Source organism: Heptranchias perlo, chromosome 35, assembly GCF_035084215.1.
Source record: "Heptranchias perlo isolate sHepPer1 chromosome 35, sHepPer1.hap1, whole genome shotgun sequence".
Lineage (NCBI taxonomy): Eukaryota > Metazoa > Chordata > Chondrichthyes > Hexanchiformes > Hexanchidae > Heptranchias > Heptranchias perlo.
This window is the reverse complement of record NC_090359.1, coordinates 28,740,368-28,764,675: the sequence shown is the minus strand read 5'-3', so window position 1 is coordinate 28,764,675 and position 24,308 is coordinate 28,740,368. Positions and strand designations below refer to the sequence as shown.

Here is a 24,308-nt window from a genome sequence, read left to right as displayed (position 1 = left end):
CTCTCGCTCGGTCCCTCTGCCCGTGTCTCTCGCTCGGTCCCTCTGCCCGTGTCTCTCGCTCGGTCCCTCTGCCCGTGTCTCTCGCTCGGTCCCTCTGCCCGTGTCTCTCGCTCGGTCCCTCTGCCCGTGTCTCTCGCTCGGTCCCTCTGCCCGTGTCTCTCGCTCGGTCCCTCTGCCCGTGTCTCTCGCTCGGTCCCTCTGCCCGTGTCTCTCGCTCGGTCCCTCTGCCCGTGTCTCTCGCTCGGTCCCTCTGCCCGTGTCTCTCGCTCGGTCCCTCTGCCCGTGTCTCTCGCTCGGTCCCTCTGCCCGTGTCTCTCGCTCGGTCCCTCTGCCCGTGTCTCTCGCTCGGTCCCTCTGCCCGTGTCTCTCGCTCGGTCCCTCTGCCCGTGTCTCTCGCTCGGTCCCTCTGCCCTGTCTCTCGCTCGGTCCCTCTGCCCGTGTCTCTCGCTCGGTCCCTCTGCCCGTGTCTCTCGCTCGGTCCCTCTGCCCGTGTCTCTCGCTCGGTCCCTCTGCCCGTGTGCTCTCGCTCGGTCCCTCTGCCCGTGTGTCTCGCTCGGTCCCTCTGCCCGTGTGTCTCGCTCGGTCCCTCTGCCCGTGTGTCTCGCTCGGTCCCTCTGCCCGTGTCTCTCGCTCGGTCCCTCTGCCCGTGTCTCTCGCTCGGTCCCTCTGCCCGTGTCTCTCGCTCGGTCCCTCTGCCCGTGTCTCTCGCTCGGTCCCTCTGCCCGTGTCTCTCGCTCGGTCCCTCTGCCCGTGTCTCTCGCTCGGTCCCTCTGCCCGTGTCTCTCGCTCGGTCCCTCTGCCCGTGTCTCTCGCTCGGTCCCTCTGCCCGTGTCTCTCGCTCGGTCCCTCTGCCCGTGTCTCTCGCTCGGTCCCTCTGCCCGTGTGCTCTCGCTCGGTCCCTCTGCCCGTGTGTCTCGCTCGGTCCCTCTGCCCGTGTGTCTCGCTCGGTCCCTCTGCCCGTGTGTCTCGCTCGGTCCCTCTGCCCGTGTGTCTCGCTCGGTCCCTCTGCCCGTGTCTCTCGCTCGGTCCCTCTGCCCGTGTCTCTCGCTCGGTCCCTCTGCCCGTGTCTCTCGCTCGGTCCCTCTGCCCGTGTCTCTCGCTCGGTCCCTCTGCCCGTGTCTCTCGCTCGGTTCCCTCTGCCCGTGTCTCTCGCTCGGTCCCTCTGCCCGTGTCTCTCGCTCGGTCCCTCTGCCCGTGTCTCTCGCTCGGTCCCTCTGCCCGTGTCTCTCGCTCGGTCCCTCTGCCCGTGTCTCTCGCTCGGTCCCTCTGCCCGTGTCTCTCGCTCGGTCCCTCTGCCCGTGTCTCTCGCTCGGTCCCTCTGCCCGTGTCTCTCGCTCGGTCCCTCTGCCCGTGTCTCTCGCTCGGTCCCTCTGCCCGTGTCTCTCGCTCGGTCCCTCTGCCCGTGTCTCTCGCTCGGTCCCTCTGCCCGTGTCTCTCGCTCGGTCCCTCTGCCCGTGTCTCTCGCTCGGTCCCTCTGCCCGTGTCTCTCGCTCGGTCCCTCTGCCCGTGTCTCTCGCTCGGTCCCCTCTGCCCGTGTCTCTCGCTCGGTCCCTCTGCCCGTGTCTCTCGCTCGGTCCCTCTGCCCGTGTCTCTCGCTCGGTCCCTCTGCCCGTGTCTCTCGCTCGGTCCCTCTGCCCGTGTCTCTCGCTCGGTCCCTCTGCCCGTGTCTCTCGCTCGGTCCCTCTGCCCGTGTCTCTCGCTCGGTCCCTCTGCCCGTGTCTCTCGCTCGGTCCCTCTGCCCGTGTCTCTCGCTCGGTCCCTCTGCCCGTGTCTCTCGCTCGGTCCCTCTGCCCGTGTCTCTCGCTCGGTCCCTCTGCCCGTGTCTCTCGCTCGGTCCCTCTGCCCGTGTCTCTCGCTCGGTCCCTCTGCCCGTGTCTCTCGCTCGGTCCCTCTGCCCGTGTCTCTCGCTCGGTCCCTCTGCCCGTGTCTCTCGCTCGGTCCCTCTGCCCGTGTCTCTCGCTCGGTCCCTCTGCCCGTGTCTCTCGCTCGGTTCCCTCTGCCCGTGTCTCTCGCTCGGTCCCTCTGCCCGTGTCTCTCGCTCGGTCCCTCTGCCCGTGTCTCTCGCTCGGTCCCTCTGCCCGTGTCTCTCGCTCGGTCCCTCTGCCCGTGTCTCTCGCTCGGTCCCTCTGCCCGTGTCTCTCGCTCGGTCCCTCTGCCCGTGTCTCTCGCTCGGTCCCTCTGCCCGTGTCTCTCGCTCGGTCCCTCTGCCCGTGTCTCTCGCTCGGTCCCTCTGCCCGTGTCTCTCGCTCGGTCCCTCTGCCCGTGTCTCTCGCTCGGTCCCTCTGCCCGTGTCTCTCGCTCGGTCCCTCTGCCCGTGTCTCTCGCTCGGTCCCTCTGCCCGTGTCTCTCGCTCGGTCCCTCTGCCCGTGTCTCTCGCTCGGTCCCTCTGCCCGTGTCTCTCGCTCGGTCCCTCTGCCCGTGTCTCTCGCTCGGTCCCTCTGCCCGTGTCTCTCGCTCGGTCCCTCTGCCCGTGTCTCTCGCTCGGTCCCTCTGCCCGTGTCTCTCGCTCGGTCCCTCTGCCCGTGTGTCTCGCTCGGTCCCTCTGCCCGTGTGTCTCGCTCGGTCCCTCTGCCCGTGTGTCTCGCTCGGTCCCTCTGCCCGTGTGCTCTCGCTCGGTCCCTCTGCCCGTGTGTCTCGCTCGGTCCCTCTGCCCGTGTGTCTCGCTCGGTCCCTCTGCCCGTGTGTCTCGCTCGGTCCCTCTGCCCGTGTGTCTCGCTCGGTCCCTCTGCCCGTGTGTCTCGCTCGGTCCCTCTGCCCGTGTGTCTCGCTCGGTCCCTCTGCCCGTGTCTCTCGCTCGGTCCCTCTGCCCGTGTCTCTCGCTCGGTCCCTCTGCCCGTGTCTCTCGCTCGGTCCCTCTGCCCGTGTCTCTCGCTCGGTCCCTCTGCCCGTGTCTCTCGCTCGGTCCCTCTGCCCGTGTCTCTCGCTCGGTCCCTCTGCCCGTGTGTCTCGCTCGGTCCCTCTGCCCGTGTGTCTCGCTCGGTCCCTCTGCCCGTGTGTCTCGCTCGGTCCCTCTGCCCGTGTGTCTCGCTCGGTCCCTCTGCCCGTGTGTCTCGCTCGGTCCCTCTGCCCGTGTGTCTCGCTCGGTCCCTCTGCCCGTGTGTCTCGCTCGGTCCCTCTGCCCGTGTGTCTCGCTCGGTCCCTCTGCCCGTGTGTCTCGCTCGGTCCCTCTGCCCGTGTGTCTCGCTCGGTCCCTCTGCCCGTGTGTCTCGCTCGGTCCCTCTGCCCGTGTGTCTCGCTCGGTCCCTCTGCCCGTGTGTCTCGCTCGGTCCCTCTGCCCGTGTGTCTCGCTCGGTCCCTCTGCCCGTGTGTCTCGCTCGGTCCCTCTGCCCGTGTGTCTCGCTCGGTCCCTCTGCCCGTGTGTCTCGCTCGGTCCCTCTGCCCGTGTGTCTCGCTCGGTCCCTCTGCCCGTGTGTCTCGCTCGGTCCCTCTGCCCGTGTGTCTCGCTCGGTCCCTCTGCCCGTGTGTCTCGCTCGGTCCCTCTGCCCGTGTGTCTCGCTCGGTCCCTCTGCCCGTGTGTCTCGCTCGGTCCCTCTGCCCGTGTGTCTCGCTCGGTCCCTCTGCCCGTGTGTCTCGCTCGGTCCCTCTGCCCGTGTGTCTCGCTCGGTCCCTCTGCCCGTGTGTCTCGCTCGGTCCCTCTGCCCGTGTGTCTCGCTCGGTCCCTCTGCCCGTGTGTCTCGCTCGGTCCCTCTGCCCGTGTGTCTCGCTCGGTCCCTCTGCCCGTGTGTCTCGCTCGGTCCCTCTGCCCGTGTGTCTCGCTCGGTCCCTCTGCCCGTGTCTCTCGCTCGGTCCCTCTGCCCGTGTCTCTCGCTCGGTCCCCTCTGCCCGTGTCTCTCGCTCGGTCCCTCTGCCCGTGTCTCTCGCTCGGTCCCTCTGCCCGTGTCTCTCGCTCGGTCCCTCTGCCCGTGTCTCTCGCTCGGTCCCTCTGCCCGTGTCTCTCGCTCGGTCCCTCTGCCCGTGTGTCTCGCTCGGTCCCTCTGCCCGTGTGTCTCGCTCGGTCCCTCTGCCCGTGTGTCTCGCTCGGTCCCTCTGCCCGTGTGTCTCGCTCGGTCCCTCTGCCCGTGTGTCTCGCTCGGTCCCTCTGCCCGTGTGTCTCGCTCGGTCCCTCTGCCCGTGTGTCTCGCTCGGTCCCTCTGCCCGTGTGTCTCGCTCGGTCCCTCTGCCCGTGTGTCTCGCTCGGTCCCTCTGCCCGTGTCTCTCGCTCGGTCCCCTCTGCCCGTGTCTCTCGCTCGGTCCCTCTGCCCGTGTCTCTCGCTCGGTCCCCTCTGCCCGTGTCTCTCGCTCGGTCCCTCTGCCCGTGTCTCTCGCTCGGTCCCTCTGCCCGTGTCTCTCGCTCGGTCCCTCTGCCCGTGTCTCTCGCTCGGTCCCTCTGCCCGTGTCTCTCGCTCGGTCCCTCTGCCCGTGTCTCTCGCTCGGTCCCTCTGCCCGTGTCTCTCGCTCGGTCCCTCTGCCCGTGTCTCTCGCTCGGTCCCTCTGCCCGTGTCTCTCGCTCGGTCCCTCTGCCCGTGTCTCTCGCTCGGTCCCTCTGCCCGTGTCTCTCGCTCGGTCCCTCTGCCCGTGTCTCTCGCTCGGTCCCTCTGCCCGTGTCTCTCGCTCGGTCCCTCTGCCCGTGTCTCTCGCTCGGTCCCTCTGCCCGTGTCTCTCGCTCGGTCCCTCTGCCCGTGTCTCTCGCTCGGTCCCTCTGCCCGTGTCTCTCGCTCGGTCCCTCTGCCCGTGTCTCTCGCTCGGTCCCTCTGCCCGTGTCTCTCGCTCGGTCCCTCTGCCCGTGTCTCTCGCTCGGTCCCCTCTGCCCGTGTCTCTCGCTCGGTCCCTCTGCCCGTGTCTCTCGCTCGGTCCCTCTGCCCGTGTCTCTCGCTCGGTCCCTCTGCCCGTGTCTCTCGCTCGGTCCCTCTGCCCGTGTCTCTCGCTCGGTCCCCTCTGCCCGTGTCTCTCGCTCGGTCCCTCTGCCCGTGTCTCTCGCTCGGTCCCTCTGCCCGTGTCTCTCGCTCGGTCCCTCTGCCCGTGTCTCTCGCTCGGTCCCTCTGCCCGTGTCTCTCGCTCGGTCCCTCTGCCCGTGTCTCTCGCTCGGTCCCTCTGCCCGTGTCTCTCGCTCGGTTCCCTCTGCCCGTGTCTCTCGCTCGGTCCCCTCTGCCCGTGTCTCTCGCTCGGTCCCTCTGCCCGTGTCTCTCGCTCTGTGTCTGTAAGGATTTCCGTAATTCAGAGGTCCTGAGGTGAAAGGTGAGTTAGATTAGGAGGTGGTGCAAGTAGTCCTGATTTCAACACAGTGCGGATGCATGGAGACAGGTGGGCCTTCATTTTGAAGTATTCTCATAAGCTGCCATCACTTGCTAGGGAGGGGTGTGACAAAGTAAGTTCTTGTGTCCCCCACCCCCGCCACGCTATCGAAAAATGTTCTGCTCTGGATCAAATGCTGGGCCACGATGATGAATTTGCTGCGTTGAACTGGCAGGTTTTGGAGTTCTCCTTCAAAGCTTGTGGCCATGCTGTACCAACGCTGTTTGTGTTCTTGTTACACCCCCTCTCCCCCCCCCACCCACCCACCCACCCAGACTGGGCAACCTGCACGACCTGGAGGTGGGACCACCACCACCGGTGATGAAGACCTTCAAGGAATTCCTCCTGTCCTTGGATGACTCTGTGGATGAGACGGAATCGGTGAAACGTTACAACGAGTACAAGATCGAGTTCCGCCGGCAGCAGATGCAGGACTTCTTCCTGGCGCACAAGGACGAGGAATGGTGAGGGCACACGTTTAAAAAGCTCAATCTTGCCTGTATTAACCAACCGTTAACAAGTTGTACTGGACTCGCCAACCGAAAGAGTGTAGACAATTGTAGCTGCTTTAGTTCAGTCGTGCCTTATTGCTGAGTGATAACATTTCTTATCCTCCTCTTTTTGTTTGAATCCCTTGGTGTCCCGGAGCTGTGCTGTGTTCTCTGAACCCAGGGTTGGGTCTGTGCTGGTGCCATGCAGTGAGCAGCTGCAGGGAGGGGTGTGAGAATGGTCTCTGCTCACCTGGCCTGCTTTCCCATTATTCTCTGTGTGGGAGAATGCCTTGGCTGCGGTCAGCATGTGATTGCACTGTGCGTGTGAACCCATGTCCGCTGCATCCCAGCGAGGTCACTGCTGGAACTTGCACCGGGGGGTTCCCTCCCTTTGTTTTATTCTAAGTGCCTTGTTGTGATATCCAGATCTTCACCTGATACTGACCATTATGAAGAAGCTGCGGCTGGAGATGAATTTTCCACATTTAACTCTCTGCTTTCCCAGTTTAATCTGTGTCCCAATGTTGTGACACTTTCTCTTGGCCAATAGTCTTCCCTATAACAGGATTACGCTGTACAATTCACATTCTGTTCATGATTTCAAACCTTTGACTGTTGTCATTTAATTTGATGTGGAGATGCCGGTGATGGACTGGGGTGGACAAATGTAAGGAGTCTTACAACACCAGGTTATAGTCCAACAACTTTATTTAAAATCACAAGCTTTCGGAGGCTTTCTCCTTCGTCGGGTTAGTCACCTGGCGAAGGAGAAAGCCTCCGAAAGCTTGTGATTTAAATAAAGCTGTTGGACTATAACCTGGTGTTGTAAGACTCCTTACATTTGTCATTTAATTTGTTTACTATTGGTAGAAACTGGTGGCTATGATACAACCATGGATTTCAATGATCCCTCCTGTATAATCATTTCTCTTCGTTTATAAGACTCCATTACTGGGACTGTGCCTCGTATATAATCAGTTTAACTGACTGGATGGATTTACAAAGCCCACTCCAGGTCTTGAAGTGCCGCCAAAATATCCGCGTTCTGAAGAACCTGTGCTATTGGTAGGCAGAATGGGGACATTCTCGAAGGATTGTGCATCAAAGTGCTGAATTCCTGGAGTGCTTTTGTAACTCTTGTTAAAATATCAAGCATTTGAGCTTAAGGTCGAATACTCACAATGTCCTTAACCCTTGGGTCAGTGCAGCTTTATCACTGGTTTTGAAAATCTAGCCTCACTGCCCTGTAAAGTTGGAGCTCTGTGTTTGTAGCCGTGGGTTCTTTCCAGACTAGGTAACGCTGTTCCCCGCCATGTGATACAAATTGGATAGCCAGGTGGTGAAGGATAGCATACTGGAGCCTGATCTTCAGTTGCTTCCAAGCCTTTACTCACAGATCCATATTACCCACTCCACACCCTAGATAAGCTCTCATATATATGGATACAAGGGAGTCCCCAATTGATATGCAACACCTGAATACAATTAACACTAATTGATAAATCATATGGATACAATTAACAGATTCCCTTCTCTAAATAAAAATTAAACTTTATACACAATACAAACACAATTTTAAAAATCAAAAACTTCCATACTTTGTACAACTTATACTATTCAAGGCATTATATTGTGAGGCCACCCTTCTCCAGGACCACATGTCATTCTTTTAGTAAAACAATCTTGACAGTTGATAGCTTGAATCCACCCATTTAATTTTAGAGATTTCCTTTCTCTCCAGCATTTGTTTCGAGCCAGCGAGCTCAATCAGTAATCTTTTCTCACTCGCATTTTTCGTAGTGTGAACATTATCCCACAGTGAACGATTGTCTACATAACATTCAATGGGTATACTATCTTCAGTACTCCCATTGTACGGAATGTCACTCAAAATATTTGCCAAATAGAATCCCATATCCAGTGCATCGACAAGAGCCAGTGTCTCAGTAGCCAGAGTACTTTGAACAACCCTTTTTATTTTCTTAGCTTCCCAAGTTGAAAGAGAATATTTCCCATTCTCACCCATAAGAAACTCTATGAAACCAGCTGCACTAGAATACCCATCAGGAAGATTAGCATGTGAAGCATCGCTAAAAATAACGAGCTTCATTTTCTTTGGGTCACCTAAGGGTGGGAACTTAAGTACGCATTTATCTATATTTAATTTTCGTAATGTTTTATTTGCCCTTAAAACATTCTCTACTCTGGGGTATTTCATTGAAGTACTGAACTCCAGCGCATCAAAACTAGCACCTGGTCTAGTCTGAGTGCACAACCAGTTCAGCTGACCAATCAAGCTTTGTAATTGCTCTGTCTCTTTCGATATAACATCACCTTTCTGTGATGACAGAGTACGATGGGAGTAACACTCTCTATATAGGACTGTTGATTTAAAGTTATATCAGACCCACTCTGCTTAATATCTAAACCAATATATTTAAAAGCCCCACAGGCCTGACTCCCAATTTTAAATTCTACTCTATAATCTTATTAATGACGAATTTCTCAAATTCCGCAGTACTTCCCCATAAGAAATCATCAACATGCATCATGAAGATGCCCGAAAGTTTTCCGTTATGGTACCAATAAAACATTGCGGAATCTGATCTTAGTTGAACACAACCTATTTTCAGCAAAACAGATTTCACCGAAAAATACCACACCCTGGAAGCATCATTCAGGCCATAGGCGCATTTGTTTAGTTTCCATAGTTATCCTTTTGCATCTGCTGCCTCTTTAGATGGTTTCAGACTCACTTCTTTCTGAAAAGCATCGCCCTGCAGAAATACGGTTTTTATCTCAATTGACCTTCACTCCCATGACCATGTTGCCAAAAGAGCCAAAAAGATTTTTTAAGATAACCTTTCCAGCAGTGGAGAATCCACTCGAACATCTGTATCACTCAGTTTCTCTTCAAAACCCCTAGCTACCAACCTCGCTTTAGCCTTGTAAGTCCCATCTGCAAGGACTTTTTCAGTACAAACCATTCTCTGCTAACATGATACAAATTGGACAGCCCAGTGGTGAAGGATAGAATACTAGAGCCTGATCTTCAGTTGCTTCCAAGCCTTTATTCACAGAGATCCACATTACACCCACACCCTAGATAAGCTCTCATGGATACGGGAGTCCCCAGTTAATACGCACCACCTGAATACAATTAACACTAATTGATATAAATCATATGGATACAGTTAACACCTAGTACTGACATAGGATTGAAAAATTCACTTTGAGTTACTGTTTGCTTTGGTCAGCCGTGCCCTAACCCTGTGACTGCAACAAAGTCCTTTTGTCTCATGTTCAATTTGAGGCATACTTGGCCTGGGTATTGACTGTATCCAAGTGTTGCTGAGAGTGAGTGGGTCTGACCGGAGACCCCAATTGAAGCTGCTCACTGAAACCTTGCAACATTCCTCGTGCTGTTCTGTCTCACTCTGCTCCCTCTCTCCTGAAAACCATTTTCAACTTAGACGAGTGGTCGCTCTGTAGTCACTGACCCTCGGACGATTGGTTTTGATGTCACCGCGTGATTGCTGTTTGGGTTGGGAGGGGTGAAGTTTGTTTCAAAACAGGACGACTTCTACTTTAGAATTCACGGAGTGACGGTGTGCCTGAGGGAGCTCCTGCTGTGATTTCTAAAGTTCTCTCAGGCCCGTGTTTCACAATCCACACCCCCTTCCTCCCCAGTTGTGTTAATCTTTCAGTGCTGTGGATATGTGGGCAGCGATGAATTCTCGCTGATGTCCAATGACATGGGTGTGACAATGCGTGTGGCATCCCTCTTCCTTGGCTGTGATGTAGGACAATAACTTGACAGAGGTGTGTGCAGAAAGTTTGGATATCACATTGCTTCCACACTATGGGACGCAGATTTCAGTCCTCAGTTTAAATCCTCCTCCTTTCTCCCTCTACATGTTGAATTTCGTGTTTCAGCCCCGCCGCCCGGACACCCACTGAGCTATGGCTCGATGCAGGATAACATTTTACGCCACCATTTTAAAAAAGATCTGTCGAGAACGGAGACTCACTCAGATCTCCTTAGTGCGACGTTCCAGCACTGTTGTTGCTACAGTATCACTTTGTGACTGATTACTGATCATGTGCAAAAAAAAAATAAAAGCCCCTGTAAAAGTAATGCAGCGGGTCCCCGATTCTACACTCATCATTTTGATGATTGTCTTTCATGGTCATCGAGCATAAGAATCCTGTATCCAGTCCCATATTCGATTGAGGGAGTTAAAGCAGGCAGTGGGTTGGTGAGTAGCTGATATGTCCCCAGGTGCCTTAACGATGCTTTAGAAGGATGAAGAGGTTGTAAGCATTCGCCAGATGTGTCACTGAGTGGTACATCTGGCTAATGCCAATGTAGTGTTGATTTTCTATCATTTTGACGGGCCAACCAATTTAAAAACCTTTTTATGCTGCCAAGCTGCCCATATGCCCTAGTGACGCTGAGAGTGTGGGACTGACTCGTACAGACCAGAGGCTGCATATTTGCTCGGTCTTTGCCGAGTTAGTTGATCCTTGCAGTTATCCTCAGTGTTGCTGGGGCTGGGAAGTGGGAAACAAATCAGTCAGCGCTCCCACTCCTGATCTCCATCCTGGGCCCTGTGCTGGAAAGAGCACAGGTGTGTGGTCATCGGGTGAGGACAGGACTGGGATTGGCCTGATAACCTGCTGACACTCACTGCCTCAGCTCAAAGGCAAAGGATGACATGAGGGCGACTGATGACTATGGAACTGCCTCCCAGCAAGAGTCGGCACCTTTCAGGAGAAGGGGCGCCGGAGGCAATTGGAAGGAAGAAAAACTGGAGCACCAACTCCTCATTGATGTTTGGTGAGCAGTGTCAGGGGAAAATCAGATAAACTGAGAACTGCCACGCTCTGTAGTGATGATTCCTGCAACTGTGGCAATGATGCATCTAATTATATTGAAATATGGAAGCTTGCAGATGAGATCCAAACCACTTGCACATTCCTCTCTCTCTCTCTCTCTCTCTCTCTTTCTCTCTTTCTTGGGTATTTTACCCCCCCAAAAAGTAGGCATGTTTCTATAGTAGGGTGCACCATTATAGTTCATGTGTGCCTCTTCACTAAAATGAACAGAGAGGGAAATATCGCTATTAACTAACCTCTTAATTTTTTGTCCTTTTGTTATCTGGAGTTTGTAGTCTTTTTTTGTTTGTATAATGTTAATTCTGACACCTTTCTTCCCCCCCTTCGAAAACAAGGTGCAGGAGAGCAAATCTGAAGCAAATCCTGGCACGCTGCAGTGGAAACCCTTGTGCTGAGAACAGCTAGTTAGCCACACGCTGCGCACAATGCAGTGTCTAGTTATCCCAAAGTGTTAGTGCTTAGTTAGAGAGGGTCACTATCACTGGTAATGAAAAGAATCTACAAAACGCTCGCTCGCACACTTGAGATTCTTCGCGATGACTTCGACACCTAAGTATTATTATTTTCTCCGTACGTAAGCTGCCAAAAAAATAATTCTTGTAGTAAAGGTTTTAAAAAAAAGCACAAGAAATTAAATTGGTGATTTGTTCATGTTCTTTTGCTAGGGTTTTTTTTCTCTTAACTGATGTCTGTTGATTCTGTTTGGGATTTTCCAGAGGAAATGAAATAAGCAAGGCAGGAATTCCAAGCTATCAAGCACAAGAATCATTTAAGGACCAACTGGATACTGTGATGATGGGACTGTAGGACCTGGGTGAACCAAATGGCCTTCCTTGCCCATTTTTGTGACACCTTTTTTAGGGATGAGTTAATTATGCGTTCCATCAGCTGCTAACCGGAACAAAGTAATAGTGATAAAGCTGTTCTGACAGCTCAGTTGGTTAAAGGAAAGGAGTTGTACAGGGCAGGAAGTCTCCCAGATTCAATCCTGGTCTGTGCTGAGCTAGCTTATCTCAGCCAGGGTAACAGCTGGGGACACTACAATTGGTTTTAAATCCCTGTGGGTTTGAGTGCAGCCTGGGCTGCTGCTGCTCCTCCTCCCTCCTCCTCCTCCTCCTCCTCCTCCGTTTGGTGATCCCTGCTGACTATTATGATTGAATAGCCTACTGCTGCTTGCTGCTGTCTTCAGACCAGGGACCGAAGCTGGTGTGAACGATAGCCATTTGGGTGAGATGGTGGGCGATCTGCTGGTTCGCCATGAAACCACACCCCAGTATACTTTGGGGAGGGGGATTAGGCGTGTATTACAAGGCATGACCCACCTCGGTGATGAGACATTGATAAAAACTGCTCTTGGGTTTTATGTAGTCATCTCCCGCCCCCAGGAACGGGGGGGGGGGGGGGGCATTATCTTAAAGTTAGAGCTTGGCTGTTCAGGGGTGAAGTTACTTTTTCACACAAAGGGTAGTGGAAATCTGGAAAACCCTCCCCCAAATGGCTATGGATGCTGGGGCTTTCAAGACTGAGATCGCTAGATTATTGTTAGGTAAGGGTCTCAAGGGATATATGGAGCTAATGTGGGTAAATGGAGTTGAGGTACAGATCAGTCATGATCTAATTGAATGGCAGAACAGGCCCGAGGGGCTGATTGGCCTCCTCCTGCTCCTGTGTTGCACGGCATGGCAACACTGCGATTTATCTTTGATCCTATAAATTGGAGTAAAATGATCCTGCAGTAAAGATTTGTGTCAGAGATGTATACAGGAAATCGGGATCCAGTTCACCTCAGGATATTATACCAGTGTTTGACATGGAAATAGATATTCTGACAGTTCAGTAATAACTCTAAATTATTTGCTCAACAGCAATAAATGACCCAATCAAAAGCAAATAGTAATAGCTGAGTTGCAGTGTTTGGGGGAACCTTTGAACTGTTATAGGGGAGGGATATCAGTGTGGGCAATGGAACTTCCTTCCATCAAGGTGACCAGAAGTAAAGCAAAGCTCCTTCTGCACTGCCCCGATAACGTGCCTTATCCCACCCTCCCCAGACAAACTACTCCCCAGTGTATCGCTCCACAGCCCTCCTCTGCTCTTGGGTGACGCACTGTGTTGGGGAATGTGCACACCAGGAGCTTGGGCAGACTCGCTTCACGTAGAACATTTACAGTTAGCAGGCAGACACTTTCATCCCTGGCTGGATTTGCACCCCAACCTAAGTGACAAGACAGTTTACAAAATCTACTCAGCATCTAGACCCTGGTAACTTGTTGAAAAGCAGTGTTCTCCCATATCCCCACCGGACAGTAAGGAAGTACCAAGGGTTTAATTTAAAACCATTACGATAGGGGCCTACCTTAAAAACCCTCAAATTGCAGTCCATGTTTGCTTAGTTATCCTGCCTTGTTTAATCCTCCCCCTCTGGCCAATCCCTGTTTGCTGCATGTTTTCTTTTGAACTTACTGCAACATTTCCCTCTGCTCCACGGTCCGATTTTTACTAACTTATCGTTTATCTTTGCGTTTTTGAAGGTTCCGTTCCAAATATCACCCGGATGAAGCTGGGAAACGCAAGCAGGAGGCTGACTATGGTCTGCGCACCCGGCTCAGCGTGTACTGTTACCTGATGGAGCATGGCTGGTTTGACGGCCTCTCACTGGACATCGATAAGGCCAATATCATCATGAAGGCTTTAGACGCTGGTAATTGTTGTTTATGACCTTGTCCTTTATTACCTTGCCATCTTTCTTCTTTTTTAATCTGCCCAATCAGTTCCATATTCAACACGGACTGGCAACAGAAAGCTGCATCTAGTTTGGCCCTGAAAAGCCAGCTTATTCACAAAGGACCAGTGTATGAAATGGAGTCCCCATTCTAGAGACTTCAGCACTTAATCCAGGCTGACACTCCCAGTGCCAGTACTGAGGGAGTGCTGCACTGTCGGAGGTGCCATCTTTTGGCTGAGATGTTAACCCGAGGCCCCGTCTGCCCCTCTCAGGTGGACGTAAAAGATCCCACGGCCACTATTTCGAAGAAGAGCAGGGGTGTTTTCCTTGGTGTCCTGGGGCCAATATTTATCCCTCAACCAACATCACTAAAAAACAGATTATCTGGTCTTTATCACATTGCTGTTTGTGGGATCTTGCTGTGTGCAAATTGGCTGCCGCGTTTCCTACATTGCAAAAGTGACTACACTTGAAAAAAGTACTTCCTTGGCTGTAAAGCGCTTTGGGACGTCCTGCGGCCGTGAAAGGCACGATAGAAATGCAAGTCCTTTCTTTTTACTCCACGCCTCAGCGCAGGGGCAGCGAGATAAACAAAACTTGAATAGTTTATAATTTTGACTGCTTTGCGCAGTGAGGGTTCACTCCGAGCTGCTGCTGCTTGGATGTGAGTGCCTCCGATCGTGCCCACTTTTAAAATAAACCCTCTCTTCGCTCTCTCTGACGGCCAGCTGTCATAAAGATGGAGGGCGGGACGGAAATCGACGTGAAAATTCTGGACCTGGAGGACGAGGAGGAAAAGATGGAGAAATTGGAACCGGGAAAGAAGGAAGAGGGGCGGATTTTGGACAATGATAGGAAGATGGTGGAGAAAGAGAAGGAGGAGAAGGAAGAGGATGGCAAAAAGGTAATCGCGTTCTCTTTATTCCTGTTGATGTAAGGCTTGAATTGAAACGCAACTAAGTAATTATTACAAAATCTAGTGCAGTTGGGCCCCTCTGTCCCCGGTTTATTGTTGCATTTATATTCATAGAATGGTACAGCTCAGAAGAAGGCCATTCGGCCCATCGTGCCTGTGCTGGCTCTTTGAAAGTGCTATCCAATTAGTCCCATTCCCCTGCTCTTTCCCCATAGGCCTGCAAATTTTTCCCCATCAAGTATTTTTCCAATTCCCTTTTGAAAGTTATTATTGAATCTGCTTCCACCACCCTTTCAGGCAGCGCATTCCAGATCATCACAACTTGCTGCGTTAAAAAAAAATTCTCCTCATCTCCCCTCTGGTTCTTTTGCCAAATAAGTTAAATCTGTGTCCCCTGGTTACCGACCCTCCTGCCAGTGGAAACCGTTCCTCCTTATTTATTCTATCAAAACCCCTCATGATTTTAAACATCTCTATTGAATCTCCCCATAACCACCTCGAAGGAGAACAATGTCAAATCAAAGCCTTTCCACCATCTGCAAGGCACAAGTCAGGAGTGTGATGGAATACTCTCCACTTGCCTGGATGAGTGCAGCTCCAACAACACTCAAGAAGTTCGACACCATCCAGGACAAAGCAGCTCACTTGATTGGCACCCCATCCACCACCCTAAACATTCACTCCCTTCACCACCGGCGCACAGTGGCTGCAGTGTGTACCATCCACAGGATGCATTGCAGCAACTCGCCAAGGCTTCTTCGACAGCACCTCCCAAACCCGCGACCTCTACCACCGAGAAGAACAAGGGCAGCAGGCACATGGGAACAACACCACCTGCACGTTCCCCTCCAAGTCACACACCATCCCGACTTGGAAATCTATCGCCGTTCCTTCATCGTTGCTGGGTCAAAATCCTGGAACTCCCTACCTAACAGCACTGTGGGAGAACCTTCACCACACGGACTGCAGCGGTTCAAGAAGGCGGCTCACCGCCACCTTCTCAAGGGCAATTAGGGGATGGGCAATAAATGCCGGCCTCGCCAGCGACGCCCACATCCCATGAACGAATTTTTTAAAAAATAATTTACTTCACATAACTGAAGCATCTCATTCCTGGAATCATTCTAGTGAATCTCCTCTGCATCCTCTCCAAGGCCTTGACATCCTTCCTAAAGTGTGGTGCCCAGACTGCTGAGGCCTAACCATTATTGTTGTAATGTTAACGAGGTTGTGCGGGGCTCAGTTCGACAGGTAGCTTCTCTTTGCAGTGCCGGATGTCTCACGGCGCCGTGCTTTCCGCCTGTACATGGGCTGAGCTTTAAGCCTGCTCGGGGTGACAACGGGACATTTGTGTTGCTAGCTAACACGAGCCCGCTCCTGGTATTGAGCCGGTCCGTGGCCAGAGCGTGACTCGGAAAGGACCGCGCGTACCTGTGCGCGCTGCATGTGGGCCAGCTGTTTTCAAACCGGGACTACAACTTGTGAACAAGTGCCCGGCGATTTTGCGCACATGCAGTTGTCAACCAGCGCTGTGAATCGTGCCTGCATTGTAAATGAGGAGGATACGGTGCACCAGTACCTTGCAGATGGGTCCAGTGGAGGCACTGTGGCAATCGAAACAACGCAATAAGTGTATTATCTCTTCTCTTTAATCTCCATAACCTGCTGCAGGCTATTGGTCGAGCTGCCTCTTTGGAGCCAATTGCCGAGAGTTAATGCCTGAAGAATTGAGATTCTGAAAAAGGTGTGTGTGTTTAATTGATGTGCAATGAAGTGAGCTTCACTGTGTTAATTGATTTCTTTCTCCTTCTCCTCCTCACCAGGCAGAAAACAGTGAGCAGGCAGAAGAGGCGAAGGTGCAGCAGGACAAAGAAGACGACAAATCAAAAGAGTTGCCCGAGGAGGAGGAGAAGGGAGAAGAGGGGGAAGAGAAGGATGAGGGTGAACAGTGTGAGCCAGCCAAGGAGAGCCCCGTGCCTGTGAAGGTGGTTTGATCAGTTATTGCTGGTCCCTTTGGTGTGCTGTATGTGTCCTAAACCCACTGCTATGTGGACAGATGTTGTCTTACTGTTTACAATTAAATGGTTACTTGGGGTGGGTGTGTGTGTGGAGGTTCCATTGAGGAATGAGCAAGACCCTGGCTCAAGGAAGTATCAGTGACCTGCATCCCTGAAGGTGCTGACTTTACTGGGACTCTTCGCGTAGCAAAAAGATCACATCATAACCGAGCTCAGTCCTGACCTCGTCCGAAACCCACACGTGCATTTTGGAGGTGTGGCTTGGGGAGGGGGGGGGGAGTGGGGGTGTGGTCACTGGGTAGTGATCAGGAGCAGGGACTCTGGCTGATTCCCACTCTAGCCTTGGTCACTGGGTAGCGATCAGGAGCAGGGACTCTGGCTGATTCCCACTCTAGCCTGGATCACTGGGTAGCGATCAGGAGCAGGGACCTTGGCTGATTCCCACTCTAGCCTGGGTCACTGGGTAGCGATCAGGAGCAGGGACTCTGGCTGATTCCCACTCTAGCCTGGATCACTGGGTAGTGATCAGGAGCAGGGACCTTGGCTGATTCCCACTCTAGCCTGGGTCACTGGGTAGCGATCAGGAACAGGGACCTTGGCTGATTCCCACTCTAGCCTGGGTCACTGGGTAGTGATCAGGAGCAGGGACCCTGGCTGATTCCCACTCTAGCCTGGGTCACTGGGTAGCGATCAGGAGCAGGGACCCTGGCTGATTCCCACTCTAGCCTGGGTCACTGGGTAGCGATCAGGAGCAGGGACCTTGGCTGATTCCCACTCTAGCCTGGGTCACTGGGTAGCGATCAGGAGCAGGGACCTTGGCTGATTTCCACTCTACCCTGGGTCGCTGCCGCTCCAACTGAGCTCTGCTAACTGAGCAGCAAACGCTAAGGAGTGAGCCCCAGATCTTCTGGTCAATTACTTGCTGCCTTTACCATTGGTTGTAGAGCAGCCTGGAGCTCAATGGAGCAACAACAAGCTGCTTGATTACAAGGGTTTTTACGTGCCTGTATGATGTGGGATCTTGTTTGCTCAGTGCCGATTTTTACCTTGTAATTTCCAGGTTGGGAAGAAGCGGAAGAGAAAGCACAGTGGAGATGATAGTTACGACGAGGATGATGCTACTGCCTCCGACTCGGAATCCGAGCCTGAAATCGTCCCACCAGGTGTGGAAAGAACAGAGGAAGGGGATTCAGGTACTGTGAGCTTTTACTGACACTGGCCGTTACAATGGAGAGATAAGGCGGTTCAGTATTGCTGCTTTGGATATTGCAGAGAGAAGGATTTGAACGGCCTTGAGTAATAGACCCAAAGTACAAACGCACCCCAAAGTATCATCAGGGATTGAAATTCAACTTCCTCCACTTTTAAGTCTCATATTTGTGAATAGCCTCAGTCATTAAACTCCCAGTACCATGCCCGATTTGCTCTTCATCCTCCCTGTTTTGCAATCAGTGCCTCAGCTAGTAGGGGTAGTGAGTAATTGAGCCATACAGACCAGGGGTATGGTACGCTAGCCTGGTCACAGGGGAGTGGGTTTCATGACACCTACAACACACCACAAGGACCACCTTCACCAGCATGGAGCTCTCCTTTCTGGCTCACGTTCATGTTCATCCTTCTCTTCCCCAGGTCGCTCTTGATTTATCTTTTTTTTGATTTGTTCATGGGATGTGGACGTCGCTGGCAAGGCAAGCATTTATTGCCCATCCCCTAATTGCCCTCGAGAAGGTGGTGGTGAGCCGCCTTCTTGAACCGCTGTGGTGAAGGTTCTCCCACAGCACTGTTAGGTAGGGAGTTTCAGGATTTTGACCCAGTGACGATGAAGGAACGGTGATATATTTCCAAGTTGGGATGGTGTGTGACTTGGAGGGGAACGTGCAGGTGGTGTTGTTCCCATGTGCCTGCTGCCCTTGTCCTTCTAGGTGGTAGTGGTCGCGGGTTTGGGAGGTGCTGTCGAAGAAGCCTTGGCGAGTTGCTGCAGTGCATCCTGTGGATGGTACATACTGCAGCCACGGTGCGCCAGTGGTGAAGGGAGTGAATGTTTAGGGTGGTGGATGGGGTGCCAATCAAGCTGGCTGCTTAGTCCTGGATGGTGTTGAGCTTCTTGAGTGTTGTTGGAGCTGCACTCATCCAGGCAAGTGGAGAGTATTCCATCACCCTCCTGACTTGTGCCTTGTAGATGGTGGAACGGCTTTGGGGAGTCAGGAGGTGAGTCACTCGCCGCAGAATACCCAGCCTCTGACCTGCTCTTGTAGCCACAGTATTTATGTGGCTGGTCAGTGGTGACACCCAGGATGTTGATGGTGGGGGATTCAGCGATGGTAATGCAGTTGAATGTCAAAGGGAGGTGGTTGGACTCTCTCTTGTTGGAGATGATCATTGCCTGGCACTTGTCTGGCACGAATGTTACTTGCCACTTATCATCCCAAGCCTGGATGTTGTCTAGGCCTTGTTCCATGCGGGCACAGACTGCTTCATTATCTGAGGGGTTGCTAATGGAACTGAACACTGTGCAATCATCAGCGAACATCCCCATTTCTGACCTTATGATGGAGGGAAAGTCATTGATGAATCAGCTGAAGATCTTTGGGCCGAGGACACTGCCCTGAGGAACTCCTGCAGCAATGTTCTGGGGCTGAGATGATTGGCCTCCAACAACCACTACCATCTTCCTTTGTGCTCGGTATGACTCCAGCCACTGGAGAGTTTTCCCCTTGATTCCCATTGAGTTCAATTTTACTAGGGCTCCTTGGTGCCACACTCGGTCAAGTGCTGCCTTGATGTCACCTTTGTCCTCCTGAAACCTTCTCCCTTATGCCAGCTGACTTTTTTCTCCCTGGGTTAAGAAATCAATTTATGATATTGGACAATCTACCCAGAGGTGGTGAGTTCAGATCCCACCAGAGCAATTTATGAAATTGAGTTCTATTAACCTGGTAAGGGTACGATAGCATAGTGGTTATGTTACTGGACTAGTAATCCAGAGGCCTGGACTAATAATCCGGAGTCATGAGTTCAAATCCCACTACGGCAGCTGGGGAATTTAAATTCAATTAATTAAATAAAATCTGGAATTAAAAAAAACTAGTATCAGTAATGGTGGCCATGAAACTACCGGATTGTCGTAAAAACCCATCTGGTTCACTAATGCCATTTAGGGAAGGAAACCTGCCATCCTTACCCAATCTGGCCTATATGTGACTCCAGACCCACAGCAATGTGGTTGATTCTTAATTGCCCTCTGAAATGGCCGAGCAAGCCACTCAGTTGTAAAATCTCGCTAAAGAAAGTCATAATAAGAATAAAACCAGACGGACCACTATGCACAGGACACGACAAAAGCAAACCAAGCCCAGTCGACCCTGCAAAGTCCTCACGTAGACCTGGGGACTTGTGCCAAAATTGGGAGAGCTGTCCCACAGACTAGTCAAGCAACAGCCTGACATAGCCATACTCACAGAATCATACCTTTCAGCCAACATCCCAGACTTTTCCATCACGATCCATGGGTATGTCCTGTCCCACCGGCAGGACAGACCAACCAGAGGTGGCGGCACAGTTATATGCAGTCAGGAGAGAGTGGCCCTGGGAGTCCTCGACATTGACTCCGGACCCCATGAAATCTCATGGCATCAGGTCAAACATGGGCAAGGAAACTTCCTGCTGATTACCACCTACCGCCCTCTCTCAGCTGATGAATCAGTCCTCCTCCATGTTGAACACCACTTGGAGGAAGCACTGAGGGTAACAAGGGCACAGAATGTACTCTGGGTGGGGGACTTCAATGTCCATCATCAAGAGTGGCTCGGTAGCACCACTACTGACTGAGCTGGCCAAGTCCTGAAGGACTTGATGCCGGACTGGGCCTGCGGCAGGTGGTGAGCGAACCAACACGAGGGAAAAACCTACTTGACCTCGTCCTCACCAATATACCTGTTCCAGGTAGGAGTGACCACCGCACAGTCCTTGTGGAGTTGATGTCCCGTCTTCGCACTGAGGACACCATCCAACGTGTCGTGTGGCACTATCACCGTGCTAAATGGGATAGATTCAGAACAGATCTAGCAGCTCAAAACTGGGCATCCATGAGGCGCTGTGGGCCATCAGCAGCAGCAGAATTGTATTCCAGCACAATCTGTAACCTCATGGCCCGGCATATTCCTCACTCTACCATTACCAACAAGCCAGGGGATCAACCCTGGTTCAATGAGGAGTGTAGAAGAGCATGCCAGGAGCAGCACCAGGCATACCTAAAAATGAGGTGCTGACCGGGTGAAGCTACAACTCAGGACTACATGCACGCTAAACAGCGGAAGCAACATGCTATAGACAGAGCTAAGCGATTCCACAACCAACAAATCAGATAAAAGCTCTGCAGTCCTGCCACATCCAGTCGTGAATGGTGGTGGACAATTAAACAACTAACGGGAGGAGGAGGCTCTGAAAACATCCCCATCCTCAATGATGGCGGAGTCCAGCACGTGAGTACAAAAGACAAGTCTGAAGCGTTTGCAACCATCTTCAGCCAGAAGTGCCGAGTGGATGATCCATCTCGGCCTCCTCCCGATATCCCCACCATCACAGAAGCCAGTCTTCAGCCAATTCGATTCACTCCACATGATATCAAGAAACGGCTGAGTGCACTGGATACAGCAAAGGCTATGGGCCCTGACAATATCCCGGCTGTAGTGCTCAAGACTTGTGCTCCAGAACTAGCCACGCCTCTAGCCAAACTGTTCCAGTACAGCTACAACACTGGCATCTACCCGACAATGTGGAATATTGCCCAGGTATGTCCTGTCCACAAAAAGCAGGACAAATCCAATCTGGCCAATTACCGCCCCATCAGTCTACTCTCAATCATCAGCAAAGTGATGGAAGGTGTCATCGACAGTGCTATCAAGCGGCACTTACTCACAATAACCTGCTCACCGATGCTCAGTTTGGGTTCCGCCAGGACCACTCGGCTCCAGACCTCATCACAGCCTTGGTCCAAACATGGACAAAAGAGCTGAATTCCAGAGGTGAGGTGAGAGTGACTGCCCTTGACATCAAGGCAGCATTTGACCGAGTGTGGCACCAAGGAGCCCTGGTAAAATTGAAGTCAATGGGAATCAGGGGGAAAACTCTCTATTGACTGGAGTCATACCTAGCACAAAGGAAGATGGTAGTGGTTGTTGGAGGCCAATCATCCCAGCCCCAGGACATTGCTGCAAGAGTTCCTCAGGGCTGTGTCCTAGGCCCAACCATCTTCAGCTGCTTCATCAATGACCTTCCCTCCATCATAAGGTCAGAAATGGGGATGTTCGCTGCTGATTGCACAGTGTTCAGTTCCATTCGCAACCCCTCAGATAATGAAGCAGTCCGAGCCCGCATGCAGCAAGACCTGGACAATATCCAGGCTTGGGCTGATAAGTGGCAAGTAACATTCGTGCCAGACAAGTGCCAGGCAATGACCATCTCCAACAAGAGAGAGTCTAACCACCTCCCTTTGACATTCAACGGCATTACCATCGCCGAATCCCCCACCATCAACATCCTGGGGGTCACCATTGACCAGATACTGAACTGGACCAGCCATATAAATACCGTGGCTACAAGACCAGGTCAGAGGCTGGGTATTCTGCGGCGAGCGACTCACCTCCTGACTCCCCAAAGCCTTTCCACCATCTACAAGGCACAAGTCAGGAGTGTGATGGAATACTCTCCACTTGCCTGGATGAGTGCAGCTCCAACAACGCTCAAGAAGCTCGACACCATCCAGGACAAAGCAGCCCGCTTGACTGGCACCCCATCCACCACCCTAAACATTCACTCACTTCACCACCGGCGCACAGTGGCTGCAGTGTGCACCATCCACAGGATGCACTGCAGCAACTCGCCAAGGCATCTTCGACAGCACCTCCCAAACCCACAACCTCTACCACCTAGAAGGACAAGAGCAGCAGGCACATGGGAACAACACCACCTGCACATTCCCCTCCAAGTCACACACCATCCCGACTTGGAAATCTATCGCCGTTCCTTCATCGTCACTGGGTCAAAATCCTGGAATTCCCTTCCTACCAGCACAGTGGGGGAACTTTCACCACACGGACTGCAGCGGTTCAAGAAGGCGGCTCACCACCACCTTCTCAAGGGCAATTAGGGATGGACAATAAATGCCGGCCTCGCCAGCGACGCCCACATCCCATGAATGAATTAAAAAAAATATTTGTGGACCAGCACCAAAAAAACCCATGAAAACTGCCAGATTGTGATTAAAATCCCAGCTGGTTCACTTACGTCCCTTTTAGGAAGGAAACCTGCCGTCCTAACCCGGTCTGGCCTGCACTTGACTCCAGTCCCACGCTGTGTGGTCCACTTTTAATGCTTGCAGGATATGTAAAGATGAGTAATAAATACGGTCTTACCAGTGTTGCAAGTACAAATAAAAGGAAATCAAGACTGGTCACATCGTTTCCTAATAAAACTCATTCTTCCCACAACCTCTGACCTGTCGAATGCTTCGACTGTCTCCGTTTTTGCTTCCTCCCACAGTCTTTGATAACCCAAGCTTGGCTTCAGCTAATCCCTTTAAGCAGGGTTTCTCAATTTTGTTTAAAAAAATACTATTCAGAAATAATGGGTTGGGGGTGAGGGGTGGGTGTGGTGGTGGAGACCGAAGGGACTGGAAAGAACTTTGAAAAAATTTGGAAAAGTGAGTGTCATGTTTCTGTATCTTCGGACCATTTGTCCACAGAAAGGATGTGTTGTGTTTTTAAAGCATAGTTTATTCATACAAGTTAAAAATGGCACTGAGACAGTTAATTGGCTAAAATGCAGAAAGGTTTGATGTTGTTTTCCCCCATAGATTGTAAACGATAAGAAATTAATTCTCTCTCTCGAAACCAGGACCACCTGCTCCCTTTCCCTCTCTCTCCAAACCAGGACCACCTGCTCCCTTTCCCTCTCTCTCTCCAAACCAGGACCACCTGCTCCCTTTCCCTCTCTCTCTCCAAACCAGGACCACCTGCTCCCTTTTCCCTCCCTCTCTCCAAACCAGGACCACCTGCTCCCTTTCCCTCTCTCTCTCCAAACCAGGACCACCTGCTCCCTTTCCCCCTCTCTCCAAACCAGGACCACCTGCTCCTTTTCCCTCCCTCTCTCCAAACCAGGACCACCTGCTCCCTTTCCCTCTCTCTCTCCAAACCAGGACCACCTGCTCCCTTTCCCTCCCTCTCTCCAAACCAGGGCCACCCTGCCCTTTTTCAATCCCCTCCCTCTCTATTTCAAGCCCTGCATGTTTGTTCTCCGAGGAGGAATTGATTTTACTTTTATTGTTTCAGTTCTCCTTTTATTTTTATACAGGGAAAGCAAAGGAAGAGGACGAGAAAACCCAGAAAGAAGGTAAGTCACTCTTTGACCAGCAGTAGCATGGTGTTGGTTTGGGGCGTAAACAGGCTAGCTCCCTGATGGCCTCCTGGTTATGTAGTGCTTGGTGATACTGGGCCATGCCAGTCAGGAGAAGTTCAGATCCAATTCCTGGCCTGTGTTGACCTAGCTAATCTCAGCCGTAGCACCAGCAGGCTGACTGAAATTGGCTTCATGACCCTTGGTTAGGGAGGGGGGAAAGATGAATCAGGGTTCCTGCTCCCGATATCTGTCCAGTCATCCTTGTAGAAAGTGCAGGCCTGTTGTTGTTGAGTGAAGGTCGAGCCTGGCTCGGGCTGGGATGCCCCATCACAATTAAATATCCCGTCGACCCTTACTGTCCAGGCTTACGCGTGGAGAATGGTCCATTGTTTGGGGTATCAGAAGGCTGTCAGCACAATGGGGCGTTACCCAGCAAGGTTCAGTCTTCAGTGGGGGGGGAAAGGAAGGACAAATGGTTTTAAGGAGGACACTTAATGGGCTTTTCATCGATGCTTGACACCTTCCAAATTGATGAGCAGTGAACTCACAACAAGGAGGCACGGTTAATTGCCCTGCTATTTCCTGCATTGTAG

The 24,308-nt window shown here is 52.4% G+C and overlaps 1 protein-coding gene across 2 annotated transcripts in view; it reads left to right on the top strand.

The window, feature by feature from the left end:
- The window catches only part of srrt (serrate RNA effector molecule homolog (Arabidopsis)), a 61,396-nt gene that overhangs the window by 7,222 nt on the left and 29,866 nt on the right, over positions 1-24,308 (top strand). For both annotated transcript variants that reach the window (XM_067972295.1, XM_067972294.1), the window contains exons 5-10: positions 5,547-5,735; positions 13,193-13,362; positions 14,115-14,290; positions 16,126-16,287; positions 17,381-17,513; positions 23,671-23,709. In XM_067972295.1, the coding sequence (XP_067828396.1) occupies positions 5,547-5,735; positions 13,193-13,362; positions 14,115-14,290; positions 16,126-16,287; positions 17,381-17,513; positions 23,671-23,709 (869 nt within the window). The remainder of the gene's footprint in view (positions 1-5,546; positions 5,736-13,192; positions 13,363-14,114; positions 14,291-16,125; positions 16,288-17,380; positions 17,514-23,670; positions 23,710-24,308) is intronic.